Here is a 26,597-nt window from a genome sequence, read left to right as displayed (position 1 = left end):
CTTTGGGTAGGGAGCTTTCAAGAGACATTAGATGTTAGGATGCTCCAAGGGATTCAGTAGGTAGCACGTTTTCCGACTCTAGAGCGAACCTAGTTCTCCTGTATGCCTTTAAAGTAGAGTGTGTAATTTCCAATTTTAAGCGTGTCAGTCAGGACTTGAAATGGAAATCTTAGCTACAGACTGATTCTTATGTTTTAAATCCATGCTCTTTTCGTGGTAACAGAAATATTAACTGGCATGTCTCTCCAAATTTAAATGTCGCATATACATATGTATTTTTTTCATGTATAGGGAGCAGAAATGAATGTTCTTTTAATCAGTCCATTTCTCTACATTTACTTTTTTTTTTCCTAGAGATCAGTGCTTTTCTTACATGTTTGAGGTAAACAACTTCCTTGAAGTTATCCTATAGTATAAAGGTTACTGCTCTAAACTCAACTTGATTGTTAACGTGAACTTTCATGGTCTTAATTTCTTTCTCTTCCGGTTATGGATTGGCATATGAATGCTGCTCATAAGACTCTTTAGTGCACTGTATAGTGCTTCCTTTTCTTTTTTTCTCCATCTTATTTAAAGTGGGATTTTGCATGTATACTTCCGAAGTTGATGGCACTTTCGTGTTTCTGAATTTACTTATGTTCTGTAACAGACGTTTTGTGGGTCTGTCTAACCAGAAAACTTACACCCTGGTGTTTAGCTAGTGTCAGTTTCCTCAAGCTTTGTGTATTTCACTCAGTGTGCTTTTTAGTGATTCTTTTGGATACTTAGCAAAGCTTCCAAAATATCATCCTTACCATATACTGCATAGTTCCTGTAGTATTTTTACTGTTTTTAATCAGAGAAGTGAAATAAACAGTTACCTCTGACTTATACTTTTGCATTCAGTTTTCTGTCTTCGTGAAACGCTGAGCTGTGCACATCAGTTAGGGTCAGTTTTCAAGATTTCATGAGATGGCATCAGCTGAGAAATAGACATTTCTCAAAGTATGTTTTTAACCATGGTATCTGTGCTTGATCCAAAGTACACTCAGGCTGGTAGAGAGACTCCCATTTCATTAAGTGTGGTCAACTTTTAATCATTTTGCAGTGAGCCATGAAGGGTTGCTTCCCCATTATTTACTGGTTGAATCAACTAATGCCCCAGTCGCACTCTGTTAAAGCAATACCTGGCAACATGATTGAGTTAACTACGTGGGATTTAGCAGTCAGATCTTGTTAAGAAACAGTGAAGAGAGTCTTCTAGAGCCATGTAGTACTGATTTAACAGAATTTCTATGTATTTTTATGGACAGCAGTAAATCAAATGTTTTGAGGCAACCATACTTCATTTTTGTATCCAAACAGCTTCATGTGTTGCTTTGTTGTGTTAGCACTATTTTGTATTATTTATATAATACATAAAATATTAACTATTTAGCAAAGAATATACTACATGGGTTCTGAAGAGCAGAAATTGCAAGACGGCCTTGATTTTTTTTCTTAAAGAATAATCTTACCAGACACTGTTTTCTGTGCAAATGTAACTCTTGATCTTAAATAAGAAGAATATTTACTGTAGAATAGCTATGCTTGTCTTTTCAAAGGTGGTTAAAAAAAATTGTGTGGTTAATAAAATTGGTTTTGTTTAGAGATGAACAAAATTAAATGACTAGTTAAGAGGTTTAGATGGCTAAACAACTCTTCTGAAGCTTTCTTCCTATCTTAGATTCTTAAGAAAATATTTCTTAACTAATCTAAGCACATTGTGGAAATTATTGTTATGTCAAAGTAAGATTGGGGTTTGAGATGTGTGGGTTGCTACATTGATTTTTTTCGTTTATCTTAAAATAAAACAGACTCTGACTGAATCTTGGGAGAAAATTTTACCATGCTAAAATAATGTCTTTAGAAGATAGGTGCTTTATTGGGCAAGAAGGGGAAGGGAGGACTTCAATTCTATGAAAACTTTTGGTTTTTTTCTTGGAAAAAAGGAGTTTTGAGATCTGCTTACAGTTGGAAGAGAACAATTACTATTTTTTTCTTTTTTACTCAATAAGGAGAAAAAAAAATAGTGAAGTCGTATATATGACATTGCTTGCATTTAAGCAAGAAAGAAAACCCAAAGACGCTACGAAGTGCCCTTTTGATTAAAAAGATAAATAAACAATTTCCAACTGTTACTATCAACTGTAGTTCTTCTACAGGCAGTAAAATCATGAGTGAAACCTTACAGCCAATAGAAGTCTAAGGTCAAAAGAATAAGCTAAGTATATGTTTTTGACAGTAGTGGAGAATTTGGGTGCATCTGCGTTTCCTTTTTAGAAGGAGGTCTACTATGATATGTCCATCTCAGATGAGTGTCTGTCTTTGTATTGAGTGTTTTCTCTAGCAAACACATTTAACTTGCAGTAAGTGTTAAATAGCTGATTCAGGTTGGATTCTGAGAGCCAGACTAGTGCAGGAGGTGGTGTGAAGTTATGTGTGTTTGAGAAGATCTCAAGTCAGACGCATTTCAGGTGACGCCTGTTTGATTTATGGGCTCGTATAGACCTGAAAGAGCAGAAACTACTACCAAATACCTTGATTTTAATTTTTCTTTGAGAAATGTTTGGAGAATTATTTTAATTTCATCTTTGACATCTCTGGTAGCATCAAACATAGGCTATCCAATATGAGCACAATTGTACGTTCTCTAGTCCAGCACTCAAACAGCAAAGTCTTACTTTGATGGTGATGATAAACTTCACTGAGATCGCGGCACGGATCCTCTCTGTGTAGCATATCCTGTATTGCTCTCGAGGAGGATTTGCAGAGCTGCACAGCTGTCCATCTGTGGAAACGATATACTCTGCCTTGTTGATCTGGTAGAGCTGGAGCTGGAACACTAGTTCCTGAACAGAACTTGATAAACTTGCCTGGTAGCCATCAGTAAAAAAAAAAAAAAAAAAAAAAAAAGAAAAAAGTGTGTTTTTGAATGTAATACAATACTGCTTTTACGGAAATTGTGTAGCCCTCATCTAGGATCAAGATGAGTTTTAACTACTATGTCTTAATTTAGGAGATGGCATGACTTTTAAACAGTCTTTCTTTTTTTTTCCTTGCTAATTAAACGTAATTGGTATGTGTTTGGGAGCTTCACGTTAACTGTTTACGTTTCTTTTAGTGATTTCCTCTGAGATCTACAAGTACAGAAGAAATATTATAGCATGATTCTTTCAAATTTATCATTGCTAGTTATAAATTAATAGCAGTTACTTTCTAGGCAGGCTGTAGTTTCTTTCTAAAGATGTAGATTAAGGTTTTTAATCCTCTGACCTGTTGAAGTGAAAGAAATAATGCCTGTTAATTTCAGTCAAATGGTTTAGAACTGGATTCAGTAATTAGTAAAGTTTCTGTACCATAAGCATTGATGAAGATAAATGACTAAATTCATTTATTACCAAGACCATTATAAGCATATGACAGAAATTATTAGAAGAATACATGCATAATAGATTTAACGTTACCAGATTAAGTAACCAGTTTGCTTTATATGTTGATTACTGATCAAGTTAATTCTTTAAAATTAACTTTACAATTTTTAAGGACTGCAGAACCACTTTTCACATCCTGGTGATCTACCAAGGTGTGTTGATGTTTAGGAATCTATTTAAACTCTTAATATTTTTGAGTAGAACTTGTTTCTATTTATAAACTTTTTCTAACTGATTATAATTCTACTTTTTCCATTTTAAGGTGATACATATTTAAACTAAAAAAATCTACTTCTTACCACTTGATATGAAGGATAGAAGAACTATGAATTTGTGAACATTCTGTTGTTCAAAAATTAGATTGGCATTTAGATTTTATAGCTCTCAATGTATTCCCACCTACTCAAACATAAAATTAAATATCATGGCCCTGATGAAAAGCAGCAGCTTTGCATTGGTGATGTAAAGGACAATATCAGCAGACTACATTTAGCTTTTTTTTTAATCACGGCATAGTTTAAATAAATAAATCCCCCAGATCCTAAGAATTGGATTTATAGAAGTTCGATTCAGGGTGGTAGTTCTTAAGTTCAAAACTATTTCCTGTTATCAGAAATGTCTGTATTGTTTCATGTGCTAAAAAAAAAATGGTGGATTTTTTTTTATTAACCTTTTAATTATGTAGTAATGAATCCAGTAAGTCCTATGTGATTCTGTTCACTACTCAAATGAGTAAATGTCCTTATTGCCTTGAAGTAGATCTCACATGTACTGTTTACAAGACAGAGCATTTTAGGGCCTAAGACCCTGACAGCAAATCTTTATCACTTGTTGATGTGATACTATTAAGAGAGTTTGAAACCTTTGTGAACTCAGTTAGGAACAGGAGACGTGGGGAAGAGAGCTGGAAGGGAAGTGATTCACCTGTTGCACTGATCCTGTATTGTTTAAGTTTAAATGCACAGAACTTGGAGTGAATTCCCTAGAAGGCAGGCAATGGGAGTTGTCTTTTGTGTTTCATGTAAGTCGGGAAACGTTGGCTAATTGGTCTGTGCTCAAAGGGAAGAGATGCTCCCTGAATCTTTGTTCCGTTAGATCATAAACTACTTCTGTCATGATTAGAAACGGCACACAAATTCCGAATTCGATTGTCCTTCTGGGATGTCTTTGCATGCACTGAGCTGTGACTTCTCGGTGAGGTTTTCTCTGCTCCCAGGTTCTAGTTTTGATGCACAAGTTGGGTCTGAGTGACATAATCTTAAGTTTCTACTGCAAAATACATGAATGCAGCATAGCGTGGTCTTACTGAATAAATAACTAAACACTTGTTTGTTCTCTTGCATTATTATTCCAATGTTATATGAACTTAAAATGGCTGTTGGTTCTAATACTGCTATAGGAGTGTGTTAAAAATCTGTGCACAATCCAAAAGTGATTTATCTGAAATATAACTGGAGGAGGAGACAGGGGCTCGTATTAGTGTGTTAGTATTATTTATTAAACGTATACTAAAAGGATAGGAGCAACCAATTTAACTCCCATTCAAAGAGGATACACTATCTTGTCAAATAAATATCTGCTTAGTATTTTGCTAATAAATAAGATTTTTAGCTAAGTTTTAGTCATAGAGAAATACTAATACTGTTGATAACGTAGGAGTTTTTTGCTAGTAATACAACTAAGTGCTTTGACAACAAATTAAAATATTTGGGAGGTGACTTTGGACACTAATAATTAGTTACTTGGTTTGGGAGAATTGAAGTAAAATGATGTATTCAAGGCATGCGTTGAAGGCCAGCAATACTTAATGTTTCTTACATGCCTAATGCATATTTTCTGTTTGTCTTTTCTTTCCTCTTTAATCTTTTCTCCTGTTCACTGTTTGGAAGGCTTTGAAAACTGTTCTTTGTAATTTTAAAGCTGTTCAAAGTGGTGACAACTCAAACAGAAGGACAATGGAGCAGATTCCTACTGGTCCTTAATTTATAAGAGAGAGGTTCCAATGCTCCTTAATAGTGGTTCCTAGTGGTCTTGGTGATACCTTAAGTCTTTTAGTTTTGTGGATCTAAACCACGTTAGGAGTCTTGTGCTAAGGATCAGAAGTAATAATGGCTGATGAGATGATTTTTTTTAAAACTTTTCCCTTGGTCTAAGTTTCTCAACATCTTTAGTTCGTAGTTACAGAAGAAGGTAAGATATGTTGAAGAAATCTACAGTGATTGTTAAAGTATTTCTAGATGTTATGTAATAAGATACATTATAAATTATAAAAGGCAAGAGAAAGTGGAATTGGAATGGAGTCTAGTGATATTATTTATTCTGTGTCTACAGCGTGCTGTTTCCTTTTCATAGAAACAGGATAGATAGTTTCTGTTCAGAACAGTTTGTTTCAGGGTGGAAAAAGGGATTTTAGCCAAGGATCTTTGTGCCTTCATGCAGAAATTTGTAAACTGGCAAGAGAACTTACTCTCTCAATGAAAAATTTTCACAGAATTGATCCAGTTTACAAGCTTCTGAAAATCATTGTTTTCACATAGCAGGTTTTTTAGAAGTTTTTGGCCAAAATATGAGCAGATTGCATTTTTACTAATAGAAATGTGTGACTTTGGCACCATACTGTTGTTCAGCAACTTCTGATAGCAAAGAGCATTGTGGTTCTGGGCACTGGATCAGAAAGAAGTGAAACTGTGTGTCTGTTCCTCTCATTGGCACCATATCCAAAGAGAGGAGGAAACATTCTGATCTGTGACATGTAGAGAAGATGTTAAGAAAATTTCAGGGAGATGCTTTTGAAGAGAAGTACTGGGGACAGGGAATACAAGATCAAAATTAAACAAAAAAGCTGATATGAAAATGGAATATTATGTGTAAGTCAGCAGGGGCAGAACAAGATGTGAACAAGGAGGTCCTACAACTACAGAGAGGAGAGGAAAACAATCTAATCACAAAATAAGACCATGTTCTAAAAGGGGAGGTCCTTTAAAAGCCTCTGCTGTTCAATGGATACTGCTACATCCCATAGTAAAATAGTCGTGGCCTTTCTTAATTTGTGCTTCTTGAACCCAAGAGGAACTGGAGCCTAAAATATTGGGCAGTAGTGCATGAGATGAGGATAAACTATGGTTGCACAAATGCAAGTACTTAACAGAGCAACATGCATTTATGAAGCGTTTTAGTGTACCATTTCACAGAAGAGAATCTAGATGTGGAATAGGTTGCCCAGGAAGATGCCAGCCTTGGAGACAAGCAGAACTTGGACTGGACTGAGCAACATAGAAGAACTCTGAAGCTGGCTTTGAGTAGGGACTAGATGTCTTCCAGAGACCCCTTCCAGCTTGACTTATATCTCAATGCTTTTTTGATGGAAGAACATTTGGTTATCCTTGTCCTTCGTTATTAGTAGCCTTGTTTTTCATTTAAAAATCAAAACGTGTATCACATTCACAATCGTCACTGCATGCCATACATGCATCAGGCTTTACTCCAAACCAGAGAGAAGACTTGGGATCGATCTTATTGGTCAAAACCCAATAATTTACAAGTTGTATTATGAGAGTTCAATGGATTGAGTGTGCTTTATGACCAGTGATTTCAATGAAAAGATCAACAAGGGGCAGGAACGGATCAGCACAGCTTGTTGCACTTCATAACATATGGACAAAGTTTAGAAGAGTGCGTACCCAGTTGAGGCTGGAGTTTCATCTACGCTAGTATCCTCTCTCCAGCAATGGCCAGAAGCAGATGATATAGCAAGAAATTAAGAGCAGAGAAAACATACACGATAATATTTTTCCAAACGCCAAAGATGCAATCCAGGAACTTTGTGGAATAGGTACTGTTTCATGGATTTACTGGTCTTCCAAGAAATTCTCACTCAAGTTTATCAAGTTTACCTTTAAATCCATATTAGATTTTAGCATCCACAATTCCATTTAACAACAAGCTCAGTTCAATCACAGTGTCTTGTCTGCATCGCTTTGGAATGTATTAGCTAATCTGACGTATTGGCCGACAAGTGCTAATGTAACATTTAAATTCTATGAAACAAAGCGAGATAGAAATGGAAGAAGTGATTTATCCAAGTCCATCACTAGAAGGATTCATGTTGGACAAATAAACTGAGAAACCGACAGTCTTAAAATAAATCTTGATCAGAAGAGCAAGTGGGGGTGCGGGGGGTGGGGGGGAACAACAAACTACTCTTGAAGACAGTAGGAAAACCAGTGTGTTTCTGGTTCGAATTATTTCCTGCAATTATGAAACATGTTTTCTAAGTAATAATTAAACTGAGAACACCTAATGAAAAGCAAGGGTTTGAGAACCAGATTTGCTTTTGCACAAGCAGATCTGTGGTTGTGCTTACTGCAGCTTAATTTCAATATGGATTCACCAGGGCCATTCACTTCATACTAGAAGTAAAAAAACACAGGATTGGAAAATGGCTTAGTGGGGTTTTGGGTTTTTTTTTTGCCTTTTGACTGAACATAGTTATTAAATATTGAAAATCAATGAAAATGTCTGTTGCTGCTTAAAATATGCTGTAATCTTTGGTAAGCCATGTTGCTTAAACGATCTATAGTGTGCAGTGTTTTAGTAACTTAAGATTTTCATTTTCTGTGTGGACTGTTAGTCTGGATGTAGCAAATATGTGACAGTTCTCATATCTGAAGGCTTGCAAAGAGAAGCAAATGAGATACAACTGTTTCAACCACTGCTTTCTCATCAGTGGTTTTTCAGGTGACCAATTTATTTGATGCTATTTTGATATAAAATAACTTGTGTTGTCTGTATAGAGACTGAAGTCTTGTGTTTCATTTGGTCCGTAAAATGGCAGAAGAGGTTTGTGTGCTGGAACAGTTAACTCCTTTTCTGATCTGATGATTAGGTAATACATAAAATAGATATTTTAGGGCAGCTCTTTATCTATGATCTTGCTGGATAGTTTGTCATCATTCTGCAATTATGCCATAGAAAACATATTTCAAGAGGAGTATTTGGCACATTTCAAATAGGGAAAAAAAATATTTTGACACCTTTTAGTTAAAAACAAATCAGATTAATTGGTAACATGATTTACAGTGTAACCTTTAAATCTGAACAAAGAAATAATTGGTACTTTTCCATTAGAATTTAACTAATTTATTCAACACACTGTTGGTTCTTAACATATCCTGAGAGGTTCTGAGATTTCTTACAGATAAAACTGCTGGATTTTGAATACAAATGCTTTTTTACTTTTCTTTTTAAAAGGTAAAAAGGATTTGTGCAATTCCCTCATTTTTACCATTCAGTAACTTATTTAAACATACAAGTTTTGCATTTCAGACAGCTTTGAATGTTTTTAGATTGTTGTCCATAGCTATTTTTTTGAGTAAAAATAAGAGAAGATATGTTTTGCAAGGATAAATTGTTTATGATAAATCATTTACTGTTGTCATGTGCAGATGGTATTTATGCTTTGTATAGTTTACCATTGTCAGTGAGTTTAAAGATTGGATTTTTCATCTCTCTTGCTCATTTATAGATTTAAAATATGTATGATAGAGAGGAGTTTGTGATAGTAAGGTAACTGCTTGCCTGTAGAGAAATTCAGTAACAGTAGTAGAAAATGCTGTCTGCTGTAAAGTAGTAGCTTTTTTGTTTTGAGACATATTTTTCATGTTTCAGTCAGTGGTGCATCCTGAGTTGTATATAAAGAAGCATACGGGAATTGCTAGTGGATCTGGCGTTATTTTTAATCTTGATGTTAAGTAGACTAGTATATCGTGTTCACTGAGATGTTGTGTTCTTTTCCTAACAGAAAACTAATCATCACACTGGGGAAGAAGCAGAAAAGAAAAAACGAATCTTCAGATGAATTGTCTGATGCAAAGCAGACTCCGCAGCGGCAACTAAAAGATGAAGACTCACAGGTAAGTAGTCAGAGTTTTGCCTTTTTAAATTTGTATGTGTTGTTATTTCTACAGGTCTTTTTTCCCTTCTCTTCAAAAAGTTTTATATTCCTTCTGCATAGTGACAGTTACTCTCTCTTTGCTGTCTGTCTCTCATAGGCAGAACTTTACATTATCAGCTACTTTTCCCAGTTGAAAATCAGGAAATCCTACAGGTTAGAGTCCCCTTTCTGTAATGGGACGTCAATGCCCTGCTTGTATCTGTTGCATTTCAGTACAGAAATCCATAGATTTGAGATTGTAAGTATTCATCTATGGAGCTGGCAGTTAGACCTGATCCTTACTTTGGCTGAATTTGTGCAGAAAATGCAGAGATTACCTAATAGAAGGGACATTTATCTTTGAGGACATGTAAAAGGCATGTTTCAGACTTTTCTGTTTTTTCTGAACTCTGCTTCTGTAGAAACTGAAAGAATTGGTTTCTTGCAGTATTGGATCTCAAGGGAGCAATGACCGATATGCGGATAGGCTCTAGTTGCTCGTGGAATACTTCTGAGGGAAGTTTCAGATCAAGAAGTAACGTGATGGAGTCGTTCCCTTGAGGAATATGTCCATTGTAACTTTATGCAATTATTTCGTAGACGGCTCTGGTATAACAGTAGCATAGCTAATTATTTACAAACCTTATGCACAAAGAAGTATGAACTGTTTGTAAGAGATTATATCCTATTTATGCATATGTTAGTAACAGAATTATGACTTTCTTGCCTTAGGGCAAACTCGATTAAAAGTAAGGTTATGTACTGGAAATGCACAGGTTTTTATCCTGTGGCAATTTCATCCACAGAGATGAAATCAGTATTCAAAATAAGGTGTTGTTAAATAAAAATTAATTGCATTATTTGATGGCAATGTCAGAAAACAATTATGAGATACTGAGTTGCCCTTTAGTATTTCACAGATAATAATGCTACGGGCAAAAAAAGGATCAGAAGCCATTTCCCAGAATGACTTTTTATTAATATAAGTGATAGCTTGTCTTAGGTAAAGGTTACCTGGAAGAGAACATGAAATTATTCATTCTTGGGGGATTTGTCTTGGTATAGAAAGTCCATTTAGTACACTAAAGGAGATGAAAGCAGGTTTGGTGGTTCTGAGGTACTGTAACTTACTAAAAATGTTCTGTAATCAGATAGGTGTAATATAGGCCAGCAAATATAATACAAAAGATTGAAGATTATTTCTTTATTTTATCATAAACATAGTAGGAAGGGTTGAAAATGCTGGTTAATCTGTCATTAGTTTTTGAAAAATTAAACAAATACTAAATGCTAAATTTCTAATTCATACATTGTTTTGCATTGCTCCTATTAACTGGCATTTAAAAAAAAAAACTACTTCTGTCAGTAAACTATTGTTGATTTAACTATAATGAGACATTTTATGTCAGATAAGTATGTCTGTTTAAATCTGAATCTTCTTTGTGCTAACACCCCACCCGGCACACACACTTTTTAACTGAAGAATAGCTAATGTGGCTACATTATTGTGGAAAGTTGATTGAGTAGATTGATGTATGCACTTGCCCCACCTTCTCCAGAAGAATGGTGATGCCCATTCTTTGATTGTATTTACTGTATATGCAGTGTCACTACTCTATCTACCTTAACAAAATACATGTAATGTATTTGTTAAAGTCTAACTAGGTCTTCTAGCAGATACTAGCCAGACCACGGGCTGTATTTAACAGTCAAGAAGAAAGTTCCTGTGCTGCAATCTTACTGTTACTTAATATCTGCTCTGCAGAAGCCAGTATGACCACAGGATTTTGTTTTTTGTTCTATTCGCAACTTGTTCTTCTCCCAACTGATTACTGCAGTGTATTGCAACCAGCAATGGCTTGTCCTGAAGAAAATTATGCTTTGCTGAGTATCTCAATATAATTAATTAATTTTATAGAGTGTTTTACTTTTGCTGATTTTTTTTTTTTTGTGACTGTTCAGTTCTCACAAGCAGGTTGCAGTGTTTTCAAATGTTAGCTGACTAGTTTGATTCGGCTATCATTATTTATCCAATGAGTTTACTAATTAATCTTATGATTAAGTATGCAGTGTCTCATATGTTGGTACTGAGGGGTGGAGAGGATATGTGATATCCTAATAATCTAAGTATTTGAAACTTAGTGAGTGAGAAGGAATTATTTTCTTAGGCTTATTGTCCTCAGATTCATGCAGAAACAAGAGTGGAAGATTAGATAGATAAAACACAGTAAGCAAAATGCTGCTGTTAAACAAGCTTGATTAAGGTGGAGGAGAAAACAAATGCATTAACAAAGCAACAAACTTGTATTAGCCATCGAATCAGACTTCATGGGCAATCTGACCAATGTGATCTAGTGAAAATCTTTGCAACTTTTTGTACAACACTATCATTTAATAGAGACATTTCAGCATATTTTGTATTTTTCACTCAGATTCTCGAATTGGACAGTAACACGCTGCTGTTACACTGCATTATGAAATTGCTGTTGAAATACTGATGCTTATGGGAGATCTATTATGTAATACCTTTGTTTCCATACCCTGAAAATATTGGTCCATGTTTGCTTTTGAATTCTAAAAGTAAAAGTGTCAAATGTTTATATGAAACAGAAAAAAAATTAGTTTCATTGATTGGAAATAGTATATGGCTACTTCTGTCCCCCCGTGATTCACATGCTTCATGTTTTTTAGCAAATGTTGACCTTTGGTTTTTGATACAGCTGAAGTGTTGCTTAGAGTGTCCTTAAACTTCTAATTCATGTTAGAGGGAGCTTTTTGTAAACCTCTTGTTTTCATTTTCCTGTGTACAGAAGAGAAGATCAAATCGTCAAGTTAAAAGGAAAAAATATGCTGAAGAAGGAGAAGGAAAGCAATCAGAAGAAGAAGCTAAAGTTTCCGTTAAGATCAAAAAGAATTCTGCACCTTTACCTGCTGAACAGCCTTTACAGTTATTTGTGGTAAGCAAGAACTGTCTTGGTCTGTAGTGGGAACTTCCCAGTTGTCTGAAGGAGTTCAGTGAATATAGCTCATAACTTGGAAGGGGATACATTATTATTACTAAGCCATAGTTTATTTAATGTGACATTTTGCTAAGATGTTGAAAACTGGAAGATGTGGCTTATTGCCATTTTTTCTTTTGTTCTAAACATTCGTGTACTTAACGAAGGTCAAGGAGAAGTGTAAGGGTAGGTGCAATGATGTGCTATGGTACACAGGCATATGAAAAAACTGTGCTAATATTACCATGACTCTTTCAGAGGTACAAAATGAATCGAGCCTATGGAGATCTCTGCTTACTGAGATTTTTATAAAGGATACTCCTCTCTTTTTTACCCCCGTCAGGTTTACACTTCACTGTTTAACTGGTGCCAGCTCTGGTACTCAAACTTACTGTTGAGCCATTCTACGTAAATAAAGTGGCAGGAAAGAAACAGGAAAAAAAGTGTTCATGAGATGTTTGAAGGAGTCCCAAAGTTGTAAGGGAGGGGAGAAGGATAGTGTGATTGGGAAGACATCAGAAAAGAGGGAAGGTGACTTTGTTGGAAGCAACCTTTAAAAGATTGGCTCTTTGTCTCTGAAACCACAGCTTCAGTCTCTGCAGACCGAAGTAATCCCCTATCTGTGTCACACCTAAGCCCTGCTGGAATTCCCAGGCATGACCTTGTCTACCTGATTCCACAGCATGTTTGTTATCTGTGTTTGGAGTAAACCTGTTGAATTGAGTTTGACACATGCTGCTTTTGTTTTATTAAATTTTTTTAACCTGTCTGCCAGAGTTCTTATTTCTCCATTTCTGTATAACACAACTCTGACTATGTCCACTGCATCACATCAGCCCAGCAGGGCATTCACAGTGAGCCTGTGTCTGGAAAGCGTCAGAATCACCACTGCTTGCACTATAAGTGTGTTTGGCAGGGGAGCATAGCATCTGATGCTCTTTGGAAGTGCCAGACTTCACTGTACTTTTGCATGTATTTCTCTCTGGATATAAACCTGGATTTTCAATTTTACTCCGAAACTCTTAAAGAGAACGCTACTGGTAGAGGTCAAATTTGCCTTTATTGTTGATCTTTTAACAAGCCACTTGTGTTTGAAGGTTTTAAGCCTGATCAGTTTGAAGAGAGGGCATTTACTGCAATTTATAATGTCATTGTTTTCCTTCATTTATAGGAAAATCCAAGTGAAGAAGATGCAGCAATTGTAGACAAAATCTTATCCTCCAGGGTAGTAAAGAAAGAAGTAAGTGATTGTCATGGCATGAAGCTGCTTATTTGAAAAAGGGTTTTGTATCCATCGTTTTACGTTTTCCTTGAATTTCCTTTCCTAGATATCTGCTGGGATGACAGTAGAAACAGAAGAGTTTTTTGTAAAATACAAGAACTAGTAAGTATTAGAAAGTTGTTTCACTGGAGGTGTTGACTGAAATAATAAGTACCATATTCCTGTACTGAAGTCTTGTATTGTTTGAAGATTACTTAAAACCAGATTTTGTCATCTTTCGAGGTTGAATTTAATCTTAGAATTGCTAAGAATCTGCATTATAGTGTTAGTAATAATTTGTAAAATATCAGTGTTGTGAAACTAGCACTGACCAATAAGGTGACAGCCATTATTGCCAGAAGAACAGAATTTTTAGAGAAAGTATATTTATTACATTTAGCATGGGTATGTGTCTGAGGCTGATTTTGATTTCATGAATTTGAATCAGAGCTACTTTGTGAACCTAGATTAGTTTTACAGTGTCATACATTAAGGAGAAGTTGATGTAGGAGTCAGTCTTACTGTTTTAAAAACAAAAAAACTTCTAGCAATAGAATTTATTTTACATCAGAAGTAGGAAAAAAAAGAATGAAGAAGAAAGAGACTTTCTCCATATCTTCCTGTTTAAAATTTCATACCTATCTTTCTGTCACTACTCTTCTTGATGTTGAGAAGGCAAGCGCGTTTTTAATTTTACCTCTATGAGTAATTACATTAGACTCTTGCTAATAAATGCAATTTTTTGAGACTGTGGATTCACATGTTTCTGGAGATCATTTAGGTCTTGTTGTCTGAAAGGGTAAATGTCTGTCTTTTCATCCAAGATTCAGTAATACCCAGCAGTAGCTCTTCTTTACTTCTAGCACATCTTTAGAAAGCTTTAAAAGTGATGAAAAAAGATTGAAAAGGGCATGTGAGGAAGAAAATGTATATACTTCTGTCAAACCAATCTAACTTAAGAAAGGCTCACTTGGGGTGCCATTATATGGTGTAGATACCAGTGCTCATGCTTCCTCCTTCTTTGGACTCTACTCCTTCGTGCTCCTCTCCCAACCTGATCCGATGGTTCCTTCCTTTTTGACATGGGCTCTCATGCTCCTCAGTCATCTTTTAGATGTGCTCAGCTGGGTAGTTCAGCAGTACTTGTGAAGAGATGTTCACATGAACTATCTGAAAAAGTTAGCTCCGATATATTAAATACTTTATATCTCTGCGTATTTTCTGATAGAGGTGTCACACTTTAAGCTTGGTTTATTTAAGCTCACTTTAAATACACTTATTTCTCTTCTTAAGGCATGTGAAAGAAATCTGTGAATCCATAGAGTTCTGTAGATCCTAGACGAAAAACTTTGCCTTAACTAGACCCTGTAATATGATTATTTGGAGGAATAATTCTTTGATACTTAAAGTGAATTCTGTCTTAAATAAAAAAAATGTTCTTTTTTGGGTGAAATCCTGCTTTATAAAATATATTATTTTAACTGTATATTAAAAACAGACAGTAAGCTTTTGCTTTCACTAATATATTAATCTCCGTAATTACAGCTCTTATCTCCACTGTGAGTGGGCCACAGAACAACAGCTTTTAAAGGATAAAAGAATCCAGCAGAAAATAAAACGATTCAAACTAAGGCAAGCACAAAGAGCTCACTTTTTTGCAGATGTGAGTATGAAATATACAATTAAATAAGCTTTTTTTCCCCTTGTAAAATTGTGATAAGTAGCTGTTGAGAAGTAAAACTTAGCCATCATGGTTGGGATTTTTGTTGCAGCAGGGGGTTGTTTGTTTAACATAATTTTAAGAGCAACTCTTCTGGAGTCACTGAACTAACCTGGCTTGCATGGTTTAAAATTGAGATTGTTTGGATAACTACTTAAAAGTGGTAAGGAGGGAAAAATTACGTTACTATGTCTAGTTTCTCTACTAGATGACTTTGCCAGGACAGCACTTCTTCCCTAAATGAGTGCATTTTCTGTTCTAATGTCAGATCTCTCTTTAGTGCCAGTTCCCGCCCCCCCCCCCCCCCCCCCCCCGAAAAGGATTTTAAGGTGTGTGCAAAAGCCTCAATAGTTTCCAACTGTCAAATTCATTTTATGTACAGTGAGACCAAGTCTTAGCATATACCAGCTTTTTTGCCTCTTTTCTGACTTTATTAATCTTATTGCAGATGGAAGAAGAACCTTTTAATCCTGACTATGTTGAAGTGGACCGGGTATTAGAAGTATCTCTTTGTGAAGATAAGGACACTGGTGAGGTAAATATACCTTAAAACAAAACAGGAAGATACTACTCCATGTAGTGTTTGTTAATCGTAATTTTAGGAGATTTCAGAGTACCACCTTAATGATTTTAAGCTTCAATAATTTTTTTTTATGAGACATGACAATCTTGGAGTTTCCTACGTTAGCTATGTATTTTGAAATAGAACCAGAGTGCAACGGCTTATATTTTTATTAGTATTGATAGGCCATAGTAGACAAAGCTTAGGTAGTTACTGACATAAATGTGAGGTTTGACAGTTGCCTTGTCAATTCTGACAAAACATTGATCCAAGGTACTGTCTTTTCTCTGTGATAGTGACAAGGGATAACTGCTGAAAAAAGCACAAGGCAGCAGGGCAGTGGTGGTTCCCTCTTCCTCTCTGTGTCCCTAGGCTTTCGGCAACCAGTGACTGAGAGGTGTTTTGGTAGCCACCAGTGGACCTTTCCCTCTGTGTTTATCAAAAGTCTTTATTAGCTTCAAGTACCTTTTCTGGAAAGCTATTAAAGAAATGTTCTGGATAGCACCCTCTGTAGTTAACATCTGTAGTTAACTGGTTCTCCCTGTCTTCCCCTGTTTCCACGAACTGTAGTAATGTAGTAGTTTCTTTCCTAAAACTTAATTATGGGTCAGTGGGATTGGAAAGTACTTCAGGGGTCTACGAGTGGCAGAGAAGCCAAAGGCGAGAGAGTGAATAACAAGAACCTACACAGATCATCTTTTAAAAAGTATCAGAAATTTCTATTTTGTTTCCAGCTCTCATGTCAGTTAGCTACTCAAATAGTAAAGCATATTAACAGTCTATATACTAAATTAAAAGCTGATAACATTCAGAATTTTTTTCTGCAGCCTGTTATTTACTATTTAGTAAAATGGTGTTCATTGCCATATGAAGACAGTACGTGGGAGCTGAAAGAAGATGTAGATCAAGCAAAAATAGAAGAATTTGAACAATTGCAAGCTTCCAGGCCTGACTCAAGGAGATTGGTAAAATTACACCTAATTTACTTGTCTGTCTTGGCAATTGGATTTTATTTTCTCAACTTTAAACTTTTCTGTTAAAACATAAAGCTTATAGACATTTTGTGTAAAAGATCTTTGAGCCTTGTTACCTGAGAATAATAATATTTTCAGGTAGACATACATAAATATTTTCATCTAATTTGTTACTCAGTTTAAAAAAAAATGTTTAGGAAAAAATATGAAGTGCTATAACTTTCTGAGCTTTTAACTGAGTGATGAGCAATATATAAACAGGCTATCACAGAATCTAAACACCATTAAGATGAAGAGAAAACAGAGTAAGTATAAACATCCTTTTATAGAGAACAGAGTTAAAGCCTTGTGCTTCAACACTGAAGGAAATGGGCAAACAGAGATCAGTCAAACAGATTCTGTAATTACTTCCTGCTTTTTCTTCTTGTCCTAAAGGTCTAGCTGAAAGGAAGAAAAGTACGGGTAATAAGGAAACGTGTTTTATCTTTAAATTATCAATCTTCCATCTCATAGAGCAGGAGAAAACAAAATGGTTTTATTTAAGTCCTGTATGTTATTGTCAGGTTGAAGACTTATGTCTTGTGTGGTATAGTACAATACTTGTTTTAACTTATTTATGCTATGTAACTCAATATGCAAAATTTTAATTTGTAGGTTTTTTATTTTATTGTAATGGTTTTTCTATATACAGATAATGACAGTAGTCACAGTTAACGTCTTCATATTATATTTAGTTCATTTTTCTAGTATTTGAAATCCTGCCGTTTTGGCATGTGGGAAGAAGGGCTTTTATACCTTTCTGTTACTGTATTTGGTTTTGAGAGAAAAGGACAATTAAAGTGCAGCCATACAGCTAACAGTCATCTTAGCATCAGCAACAAGTATTTCTTGTTTCAGGCTCCAGAAAGCACAAGAGAAATATTTGCTGGCTGCAGCCCTGCGAGCAGGAGCGTGGCTGCTCCTGGTGTGGGAGCGGGCAGATGGCTGCCTGGGGGTGAGGGGAGGAAGGCACAGCGGCTGGGCAGGGACAGCCACTGCTCTGCTGAGACCTGCTGTCAGGTGGTGCTGACGGCAGCAATAGAGAGAGAAAATCAAATCTAAATTCAGAGCTGCCAGATAAGGCCACGTGAGTCTAGAGTGAATGTAAGCTTTTGTAAATGCTGAGAAATGTTAAAAAAATATAAGAGTTTACAGCTAATCAGAAAAGCTCTTACTGAAAATATTTTGCTTGAATATGTGAGTTGACACTGGGATTCAAATGCTATCTGAAGAGAGAGTTTTCTGCTGGAATCCTGCGTAGTTACCAGTCAAAGCTTCGAGATTTCTCTAGGAGTGGCTTTCTAAGGTAATGGCCAGCCTGTTGAGTCTCCAGGCTTGCGAACTAGTGGGTGGGTGTGTATGCATATATGTATATAGAAAAATATATAGTGGATTTTTTTCATACGTAGCCTCTCAGCTTTCCTTTAGCTTGCTAGGAATATTAAGATCGTGTACCTTGATACTGTTACAGTCTGCTTTGTCAAGTCCTTTGTATCATGACCCTGCATCTGCTGATACTGTGTTTCATCTGATCCCTCGGTGAAATCGATTCAGGGAGCTGAACCACTCACAAGTCTACTTTTTCGTGTTCGTGTTCCCGGTGTTGAGTTCCTGAATGAGCTAACTGTGAGGTCGAGTGATTAGCAGTGACCAGGGCACATGCTGAAGGGAAAGGGAAGATCACAGTAATTCAGTGTAGATTGCTCAAACCACTTCAGGAGGATAGCTTCAGAATCCAGAGTTACTCAGATGTTGGGGATTTTGGTAGTCCCAAAACTCGGTCGGCTGTGGTTGTAGGTCGGCTGTTCTTGGAGCTTCTGAAGTGAAGATTCATAGATTCTTGAAGTTTCTCATATAAACGAGTTGGTGTTTCAAAGTACCAGTGCCACGCTATTTGTATGCTTAGTTTTAGAAATCAGTTGCGTGATGTTACTATAATATAGTCTTAAATTTAAAAAAAAGTATTAATTTATATAGACGAATACAAATTTCAGGTTTCTGTGGACTAGTCATTAGTAAGTAATGTTAACAATTATAACCTTCTGAGTTTTAAAGTTGAATAGTTACACTCTAAATCTGAAGTTGTTACACTCAGGAAATAGTGGGTTAAAACATTTTGGAAAAATAAAGCTTGTATCAACTTGCACATGTATTAATCTCCCCTTAAAGGACCGACCACCTCCAAACTCCTGGAAGAAGATAGAACAGTCCAGAGAATACAAAAATGGCAATCAGCTCAGGGAATATCAACTGGAAGGACTTAACTGGCTTCTGTTCAACTGGTACAATAGGTATATGCATGGAATGGTTTTTAATATAAATTTTAAACCATATGGAGTGAATCACTGTTATGGGGGATGAATACTGTTTTAACTAAATTTATCTTAGCTTCTCTGCTTATAGCTAAAAGAACGTAACTGGAAAAAACAAAATTCTCTTCCTTTGAGTATACAAGTATGTTTTTATCAACAAGAGCAACAAAAAATCTTAATAACATAACTGAAAATAAATTTTCACTGGCTATGAGGAAACTAAAACAAAAAGCAACTTCCACCAAAGTACAAGCTTTCAGAATTTTTGGAGCAACTCGTAGACCCTTGCATCTTTCAAAATTATTTCTAGAATTAGTATGTATTTCAAATAAAGTTACCTGTCTTCAAAAATAAGGCTAGTAAATAACTGCGTTTTCTGTATTGTAAGATAAAAGTTAACTTTTGTTCAGTAATACTATAACGGATTAACGGCGATATAATCACTTTGAAGATTTTTTCCAGAACAACGTATTTTCCCTGTCTCTAAGTTGGATTTCTATTCATGAATCTTCCTGCTTGCTTTATTTCCAAAATATGAGTTGCCTGACCTTTACAGAGATGGTGTCAGTGAGTGTACCGTTTTAGCATACGTCTGAAAAAAAAAAAACAATAATTGTCTTAATTCTCAGTCAAGCACAACATAGCTGTGTGAGTATCTGTGCAAACAGAGTGAAGGGCTGGAGTCTGTGGCGGAGGATGAGCACCTGCTGGTACTTCACGTGGTAATTTGGTTATACACATCTGTCTTGGTTTTGGAAACAAGGGAAATTTGTCAATATGCTATAATGCACTCCTTTATGTGAGCGTAGCTGGAATACTTTCCATCTGTGACTTTGATGGAATCTTGATTAATTTCTAGCAGTTTTGTCAAAGTGAGTGTACTGTGTAGGAAATCTGATTAATTTGAATTCCTTTAATTAGGGCAGATGTAGTCCCAAAAGAATACTTAGGGGATATTTTTCTAGGAGAACCTCATGGAACATTCCATTCTTAAATCTTGGCAGTGCTAAACATGATTGAAAACTTGTGGTTTTGTGTACCAAATTCATTCTTTCACAATAACCAGGGAACATTTGCGAGCATCTTTGAGTGCCTCAATTTTGATTATTGTTTTAAACTGGTGTGTTTGAGCTTTGTTTTTATAAATCGTCCATTTGAGTAACAGCTTTAGTGTCTGTATTTTCTTTGATGCTAATAACGAATATATGTCTTTTACTTTCAGACGAAATTGCATTTTAGCGGATGAAATGGGTCTCGGCAAAACCATTCAGTCAATTACATTCCTCTATGAAATCCTCCTGGCTGGGATAAGAGGGCCTTTTCTGATCATAGCTCCACTATCTACCATAGCAAACTGGGAAAGAGAATTTCGCACGTGGACTGACCTCAATGTTGTCGTGTATCATGGAAGCATGATCAGCAGGCAGATGATTCAGCAGTATGAAATGTACTTCAGGGACTCCCAGGTATTGTAATTTCACTTTTGTGCAATAACTTAGCCCAAACTTAGCTGTTTCAGGTAGCAGTAATGAAAAGTATTCTTGACATTATCTGTACATATGTCTTAAATGAAAGTAATTTTACATCCTGTGATGCGCTTGTTCAGGGTGTTTTTTAAGCTTTTGGCGTATCAATGTCTTTAACATAAGCTCACTGAGTACATTTTTTATAAGTGATTGCAGCAAGATGTATGTTTGAGTACCCTGAGTAATTTGAAATTGAATAGCAGTGACGCTGATGCTCATGCGGAGATTAAAGAGTTCACAGATGGTTGCTGTTGGGTCCGGAATTTGAAGAGCAGTGAGAACAGAAATACCGCCCATAAATCGCTGTGTTCCCTTTATGTAGCTGTTGATTCCCCTTTCCTAGTGTAAACTGGCGTTGTCTGTGTACGATTTGCTTTTCTGTCTGAAATACTTCACATTAAATTACCTGAAAAAACCTTGAAATCTGACTATTTTAAGAGTTTTTTTTTGGCCTTGTCTATATATTCTGCATAAATAATTTTTTTAAATTATCGTGGTATTTCTACAAAATTGATAAGGCCGAAAACTTTTTTAAGTAGCGCTAAATATTAAAATAACATCTTGTTTCTCTAGAGAGTTATTGCATACTATCTTATTGAGGGTCTTATGTATTCTCTTTGTCAGACCAACGAAGTAGAGTAAGCTGGATAAAAAGTGTTCATTTTGTTCTCAGGTGATAGTTTTATTACTTACTGTATAAGTGCTAAATGTATTACCGTCATATGTTGTGACTGATTGCAGGGTCTTTCCTGTCAGTTAGTCTTTCCAGTTTTCCCAGGTTAAAAGTGTGATACTACCTACATGCACCTTTTGAAACAGTTGTGTTAGGTGGTTATAGCTGTAATTTAAAAGTGGTTAAAATTTTACTGTTGGTTAGATGATATTGGATTTATGATATGGATAATTACTCATTAGTATTAATTACAGTTATAGGGATGTAATAAATGTGTATGGGATAACAAAACAGTTTGTAACGTAAAATCTTGATATCTGGCTTTTGATAAAACTTCAGCAGCAGAATGTTCAAATTGAGTCGATTCAAGGTAATGTAACAGATTTGTGTGTTGATGAATCTCTAGGGACGTATTGTTCGAGGTACCTACAGATTCCAAGCCATTATCACAACTTTTGAAATGATTCTTGGTGGGTGTCCAGAGTTAAATGCAATTGAATGGCGGTGCGTTATTATCGATGAAGCTCACAGACTGAAGAACAAAAATTGCAAACTCTTGGAAGGACTAAAATTAATGAACCTTGTGAGTAACGAACTTTTTGGGTTTGATTCTAGTTAAGTACAGTACGATAATAAATCACAAATTTGTTGTACTTGCCAAAAAGATCTCTCAAGCAGTCTTTCTCAGGAGATACCCGAGATTCCTGATACTCTCTTCAAGTGTATGTATTTTTGATAGTTGATGCTGGTGTCTTTTTGATAAAATAAAATGTGGCAAGTTCTAAATGTAAGCAGAATCTATTTTTCGTGATACTATTTTGTAGTTTGTTTTGATTATGATGAAGATATGATTTACAATTCACTTTATAATAATAAAATCGTTTTTGTGCAAGTTTCTGTGCAGTAATTAATGTTTAGAAACCTAGAAAGTATTTTAAACAAGTTATTTAATAATAAAAGCAAGCAAGTCATAACACTACTAAGCAAATAATAGAATTTAAAATGGAATTATTGTCTAGTCCCATAGTTAAGGTTTTATTTGATGTACTGCAAGATTTTTAAAAGCGGGTTCTACCAGGAATCTTGAGGCTTTTGGTGTGTTACTGCAGGATGCGCTGTGACTAGTTTTGCATTGTTTTTTGTTTTCGTTATTACTCTGATACACTCATTGCTGCATGTTCTCATAAGTTGTCTTATTTCCTTTCTGATATATACTTAGTGTATATTTTCCACACTATAGAGAGAGGGGATTATACATGTGCGATTATTACAGGCAAAAGTTGAAGGGTTCAGTCATTTCTTCATTATAGATGCAGGAAAACAGAATTTAAAGAAGAGCTAGTCGGAAATACTTCTTGTTGTTCTTTTATAAATCTATTTACCTGTATTACCTATGTACTTAGTGACAAGCAGAACTGGTATTTTAAGGTTATGACACTGAGACTTAACACAAATTTTTTAAATGTTTGCACGTAAGGTCATGTGAGTGTTATTTCCTTTTATAGGAGCATAAAGTGCTGTTAACGGGTACCCCACTGCAGAACACTGTAGAAGAATTATTTAGCCTCCTTCATTTTCTTGAACCATTGCGTTTTCCTGCTGAATCTACATTCATGCAGGAGTTCGGAGACCTTAAAACAGAGGAACAGGTATTGCATGTTGAATAAGTTCGTTTTGAGCCTCAGTGTGTAGGAGTGACTTCCCTGAAGGAAAAACATTTGTTTTAGATAGTAACTGTTACTGCTCCCCACCCTCCCCTTCGCTGCCCGCATATCACCTGTGAGTTCTTCTGTCATGCAATTTCTCTAAACTGTGCAAGCAGTAGAAGACAGTTAAGCATGATATTTTATGTTAAAGGATAACTTTCACTTTTTTGTGTCGGTTTTGTAAATTTGGAAAGTAAATAGAATAATAAAAATTAAAGTTTTCTGGCTTCGTAGGCAGAGCCTTTGCAGACATGTGCTAAAAAAAAAATCTCTTTCTGGTTTTGGAGTACATAAAAAGAATTCTTTAGTAATTAGGGGTTAAAAATAAGGGTATATCCCATCTGGCAAATCTTCTGTATGAGTCTAGCGAAAAAGAAAGTGATATGGAGTTCAAAAATTTTGTTTAAACTACACTACTACTTTTCCAACAAACTGTTGTGTTTCATTTAGGTTCAGAAACTCCAAGCTATCCTGAAACCTATGATGCTCAGACGACTAAAGGAAGATGTAGAAAAAAAGCTGGCTCCTAAGGAGGAAACTATAATTGAAGTAGAACTAACTAATATTCAGAAGAAATACTATCGAGCAATTTTGGAGAAAAATTTTGCTTTCTTGTCCAAAGGAGCAGGGCAAGCAAATGTACCCAATCTGGTTAACACTATGATGGAACTCAGAAAGTGTTGTAATCACCCTTATCTCATCAAAGGTAAATACATGATAAAGACTGATTATATTTTTTTAAACTACTTTTGTACTTCTGTTTAAAATATTTAAGAACGTCTGTTGTAGTTCTTTGACATTTTCATCAGACTTTTCAAGGATTGGATTAGGTGGAAGCATTTTTTTTTGATAAACGTGAGGCAATATTGTGAGGCAGTTGCATGTTTGAGGCTTGAAATGCGAACTTGTTTTGTAGGATTTCACAGAACATTTAGAAGCAATTATCTCAGGGAAGTGTTACATCTCTTAAAAAGCAGTATGAAAAAGAACATATGGAGCTAACTTAAAATTAATGCTTCTAACAAGTGATATGATCTGTATCAGTCTTCATTGCTTTTCACACTCATTTAGTAAATAACTTCAATGTTTTTCCTGCTTGCAAGAAAATACACTTTAAACATCAAAAGTTTTTGCTATGATTTCATAGTGGAACTTCAGAAAAGGTCCTCAAAATACTGTTTTTAAGACTCGCGTCCCATTTAAAATATCAGAGACTTGTGATTTTTCTGATGTTTTTTTACACAACACTTGAGAACAAGTTGTATTTTTGTTTTTGCAATTTGAGGGGGTTCATTTCATTTTAGGTGTGTCATCTGTGGTGTTCTGCTTAAAAACTTCAGACTCGTTTTCAAATAGTGTGGAAATAAATGTTCTTGCTAGACTTTAGATCCATCCAGAGCTTTGTGTTGTCTCCAGCAGTGGCTAGTGGGGATATTTAGAGTACAAGCACTGATTTTGGTAACTTAGTCTTCTGTGTATGCAGAGATACTCATGTAAATACACCAATAGATGCAGAAATATATTCTTTGATAGGTGCTGAAGAGAAAATCCTTGGAGAGTTTAAAGAAACATATAGCCCAAGTGCACCTGACTTCCATCTGCAAGCAATGATCCAGTCTGCTGGTAAACTGGTTCTTATTGATAAACTCCTTCCAAAGATGAAAGCAGGAGGCCACAAAGTCCTTATCTTCTCTCAAATGGTGCGCTGCCTTGATATTTTGGAGGACTACCTTATACATAAAAGGTAAAATACTGCATATTCTGTCTCCTGTAGCATGTTTTCTCAGTCGGCATATCTTTGAATGTTAGTGCAGGATTAATAATTACATCATACCAAAGATAGAGGTGGTTTTGTTTTGTGTGGTGGTGTTGTGGGTTTTTTGCCTAATCACTCTGTAACTTGCTGTGTTCTACGATAGCTTATCATTTATACACTAACAAACGAAAAACTTCAGAGAACTAAAGAGAGGTCCTTGGGTTAACCATGTGCCCTCAGTTTGCTGCTTTTTTTTTTCTAAACATTCTTGTACGTATGCTCTGTTTATGCATTACCTGTCAGAAACCAAGTAAGGTCAAGCTCAGTGTTGCTCATCCAAACCCCAGGAAGCACAGAATGTGTTCTTTATTTACATCAGGTTGAACCAGGAGTAATGCAGCTCCTTACTCCCAACAGAACATAAGTACAAAATTATAAACAACTGAAGGTTTGGTTTTTATTAATGTAAAAGTAAAAATGTGCTTCCTATCTTTCCTTCATTATTACTGCTTTGAATTTTGCAGCAGAACTGAACTGCCAGCCATAAAAGCAGCTCCTTAGATCAGCTTTTGCTGTCACATGTAATAGCACCCTTTGATTGCGCTGTTGACTCTGCGGAAACCAAGAGCTTATTTAAGCACGTGACTAAATACTGTGCATAAAGCCTTAGCACGTAAAAATCTAACCTTAAACTTGGTTACAATCAGTAGTTGCTTTAACAACTGTAAAAAGGCATTGTTCTGGTTTTTTTAATACTCCATTTGTTGAAATGTACGTACTGCTTTGAAGTGTATATTGTCAGTGAATTACATTGTAATATAAATTTAACGTGGAAAAAAAGAAAGTAACAACGTAAAGCCTTCCCGCAGTGGATACTGGAATGTATACTGAAAATCATTAGTAGATTGTGTTAATATCTCTTTTTGTGATAGTTTTATATAACTTCTGTACATCTGGATTTTGTTTCATAAAGCTATCTATTTGAACTGAGAGGTCAAATTTGTATGTTTTATTTGAATAGACTAAGTAATACTATGAAGTTAAAATTATAATCCAGTATGGAAGATATTTCTTTTTCTGTAATGATGTAACATCTAGACGAGTGCATCGTATCTACAGGTAGAATTTTCTGAGATGTGTAGAAGCTGAAACTTGTCCTGTCCTACTGTTTGATTAGAAATGTTAGAGTGCACACATGATTAGACTTAGTATTTAACAGAATTCATGACTGTAGGAGATGGCTGCCTGCCAAAATGCCTGTGGTCCTGTGGATTATCTGCTGTGCCATTTTATAGCTGATGAGAAGAAAAATGGTTGTGTAGCTTTTTGACTAGTAGATACACATTCAGCATCTTACTTGATTTACAACGTACAGAAGTATTTGCTTCCCTTTGGAACATTTCAGTTGATTTCAGAAGTTTCATATGAGTCTTTATAATTATCAAAAGTATCAGAAATGACAGTTTTACTTCAGGCTTTTAAATTTTCTGGTTTTAGTTTAGAAGCCCTGAATTCGTTGATGCCTTGATAAAGACTGTTAGAGGGGCTGTCATGTAATTTTTGTTTCGTTTCTTAATCTTGACAGAATCAATACACAGTTTTTCTGATGACAGCTTACCAGGTACTGCCTTCTGTTGGTTACTTGGTTGCCCCTGATGTGTTTATTTTGGTATATAATACAAAAG

At 35.5% G+C, this 26,597-nt stretch overlaps 1 protein-coding gene across 2 annotated transcripts in view; it reads left to right on the top strand.

Annotated features, from left to right (window-relative positions):
• CHD9 (chromodomain helicase DNA binding protein 9) overlaps positions 1–26,597 on the top strand; it is a 98,225-nt gene that overhangs the window by 42,558 nt on the left and 29,070 nt on the right. For both annotated transcript variants that reach the window (XM_086621060.1, XM_086621061.1), the window contains 13 exons: positions 9,253–9,364; positions 12,195–12,341; positions 13,555–13,623; positions 13,712–13,767; positions 15,190–15,307; positions 15,813–15,899; positions 16,754–16,891; positions 19,109–19,230; positions 20,474–20,717; positions 21,857–22,033; positions 22,956–23,099; positions 23,607–23,862; positions 24,690–24,900. In XM_086621060.1, the coding sequence (XP_086477186.1) occupies positions 9,253–9,364; positions 12,195–12,341; positions 13,555–13,623; positions 13,712–13,767; positions 15,190–15,307; positions 15,813–15,899; positions 16,754–16,891; positions 19,109–19,230; positions 20,474–20,717; positions 21,857–22,033; positions 22,956–23,099; positions 23,607–23,862; positions 24,690–24,900 (1,881 nt within the window). The remainder of the gene's footprint in view (positions 1–9,252; positions 9,365–12,194; positions 12,342–13,554; positions 13,624–13,711; positions 13,768–15,189; positions 15,308–15,812; positions 15,900–16,753; positions 16,892–19,108; positions 19,231–20,473; positions 20,718–21,856; positions 22,034–22,955; positions 23,100–23,606; positions 23,863–24,689; positions 24,901–26,597) is intronic.

The sequence above is a fragment of the Tauraco erythrolophus genome, chromosome 15 (assembly GCF_009769465.1).
Source record: "Tauraco erythrolophus isolate bTauEry1 chromosome 15, bTauEry1.pri, whole genome shotgun sequence".
NCBI lineage: Eukaryota > Metazoa > Chordata > Aves > Musophagiformes > Musophagidae > Tauraco > Tauraco erythrolophus.
Note: the sequence above shows the minus strand (reverse complement) of the source record. Positions and strands in the feature narration are given on the sequence as shown.